At 40.0% G+C, this 2,517-nt stretch overlaps 1 protein-coding gene across 1 annotated transcript in view; it reads left to right on the plus strand.

The window, feature by feature from the left end:
* Nucleotides 1-2,517, plus strand: part of cfap52 (cilia and flagella associated protein 52) — a 56,973-nt gene that overhangs the window by 52,749 nt on the left and 1,707 nt on the right. The window contains exon 8 of the mRNA XM_037689869.1: nt 1,535-1,705. Coding sequence (XP_037545797.1) covers nt 1,535-1,705 — 171 coding nt within the window. The remainder of the gene's footprint in view (nt 1-1,534; nt 1,706-2,517) is intronic.

A 2,517-nucleotide genomic window follows, 5' to 3' on the forward strand; every position in this document is an offset into this window, starting at 1 on the left:
GGGGGGGGGGGGGGGGGGCATGGGTTGCTGGCCGGACCTGTGGGCTCGTCGCTGCAGCTTCCTGGAGGCTCTGCATTGTGGTGGCTGGGGTCACCCGGTTCTTTCCTCTGCTCCTCTCTGGGGGGGGGGGTGGGGGGTGCGGTTCTCCCTGTTGGGAGACTCCTGGGGCTCCGGGCCTGTGGGCCGCTGTGTGTCTGTAGCTCCGGTCCTCCCTATGTTGCCATTGTGTCCTGGGGGGGCGGGTCTGTGGGCTCCCGCGTCCACTATTGGGCATTCTTTTGGAGAAATCTGGTGGTGGCGGGCGTGCTTGCGCGGGTGTTTGAATTCAGGTGCTTTGACAGATGCACGCTAGGTTGGGTAATGGTGGAAGCTAGATGATTCCTTGTGTGATGTCGAATGTTTCATGGTGATATTGTGGGTGGCATTGTGCTGTGCATGTTGTTTGTTGTGGTGGTCTCTCGTTTTATCTATTTCTCTTTTATTATTTATTTATTCTTCTTTCTTCTCTTTCTTTAAAAATAAAATAAAATTGAGCGATGATGATAAGTTCATTGAAACACTTCACAATGTTTCTACACTTAAACTGAGCTCAACAAGAAAAAAAAAAGAAAAAAAAAAGGAATACTGTCGTAACTTTTTGTAGCAATGCGTCGAACAGCGTAAATTTAATTTACACAAACATAAAAAAATAAACTGCAAAGATGTTCACGTATATAATGGGATTTTGGCTAGAATAAGTGAGAAATTCCAGCCCTCTGGAGCTATACAGCTCATATATGCTTAATATAGTTATACTTAAATATACAAACACTACAAAAAACAGTTTAAAGTTTAATTACAGTACATTGGAACTAATTAAATTTTGATATCATTAATGGCTTTCAAACAATCTGCTCAAATGTTGTGATTTTCGTGGATTTCACAACAGATTGTTCAACTTCCAGACTGATGTCACTCTAACTTTTGAGTTGTCGAAACTTTCTCAAAACATTTGCTAACAAACAGTTTTTACTGTCACAAACTTTACAATTCATTTATTTTATTGTATTTTTTACAGTTTATTTCTGCTTTTAAGCTCAGAATTTTCTCTTCAAAACCAGAAATGAAATTTTTTTCTTAACTCGTCTTATCTCAAACACAAAACTTGTTGGATGCATAAAAACTGACGTGATGACCAGCCAGTTAAGGTGTTTTTTAATAGGTTTTTGCACCGTGAGCATTTATCTGAGGCTTCATTTCTACTCTGTGATTCTGTCTGCTGGCTTAGTGGTGGCAGGGGGTAAGAGACACAGATGTGTTGTTACACATCTTATACAGTTTATACATGAGACTGTCAGCATTTTATCAGCTTAGATTGTTACAGCATGAGACTTCCAATCATTATTGGACTTTACAGAAGAAAGTTGGCAAATTTTGAGATTTTAGGGAGTATCTGTGTTGGAAACCTTTAAAGTATCTTCATAAGTTGTATGTTTTTTTACATTGTTTAATACACAGCTCTTTCCTCTTTGCATGCGCCTCCTCTTCACATCAGGACATTTCAGCTGGAAAAGGGGGTGACCTCCATCGCTGGAAGAGAAGCAGGGCAACTGTTCTTTATTGGCACAGAGGCTGCTCAGATGTACCGCTTCAGTCTGGAGGATTTCAAAGCTGAACTCATCTCTACCAGCCACAGCACTGCTGTCAAGGACGTGGTCATCCCTTTGTAAGTGTCAGACAGGCAGTTCAGGCTGGCACTGTCAAAGATATCTGTCATGTGCGGACAATGCATGTGTCTTCTGTTTGATTTTTATTTTATTTTTTTGGAGGGACATTTTAAATCCAAGACCCACCAGAGAGAACAAAATGGAAAATTGCTTTGCTGCAGCTTTCAGATCTGATGACAGGAACACAGAAAAGATAAAGAAGAAAACTACCAACTCTGTAGTTTTCACTAAAACCTACAGAATGTGAATTACTTCTAACCTGTCCTTATTCTGTCCTGTTTATTACTACATTTTAAGGAATAGTAATATTTGAGTTAGAGTAAAGGCTCATCATTCTCTGAAGAATGCATGTCACCTGATGCCTTTTATGGTAGAGATTTAAACTAAGATATTACAGATTTGTAGCCGTTTTGGTCAGACCTTGTAAAGGACTTTATGCATGAACTAATGTGAAAGGTTAAACTCACGAGATGAGCTAGAGCTCAGAACATGTTGTGAATCAGCTTCTGCCACAGCAGGTATTAGCTCAATATCTGTAAAACTGAGTTAAATGAGCTTCTATGCTGACAACGGTTGATTAGCCGTGGTGATTTTCTAAAGTGGACTCCAAAAGTTGACCATTGTAGGTGAATATCTAATTACTTTCTGAGTTTCATTAAAATATGTCCATGAAACTTTGAAACAAAAAAAAAATCATCTGTAGTACTCAAAGTATGTGTTGGAGATGATGCTCAGTCACCATAACCCCAAACTTTAACTTGATATCTGTCATAGCTCTGCTCTCTGTCAGCTCCTCTGTCATGCTGCACAC

This window comes from Nematolebias whitei, chromosome 16, assembly GCF_014905685.2.
Source record: "Nematolebias whitei isolate Nwh7 chromosome 16, NemWhi1, whole genome shotgun sequence".
Taxonomy (NCBI): Eukaryota; Metazoa; Chordata; class Actinopteri; order Cyprinodontiformes; family Rivulidae; genus Nematolebias; species Nematolebias whitei.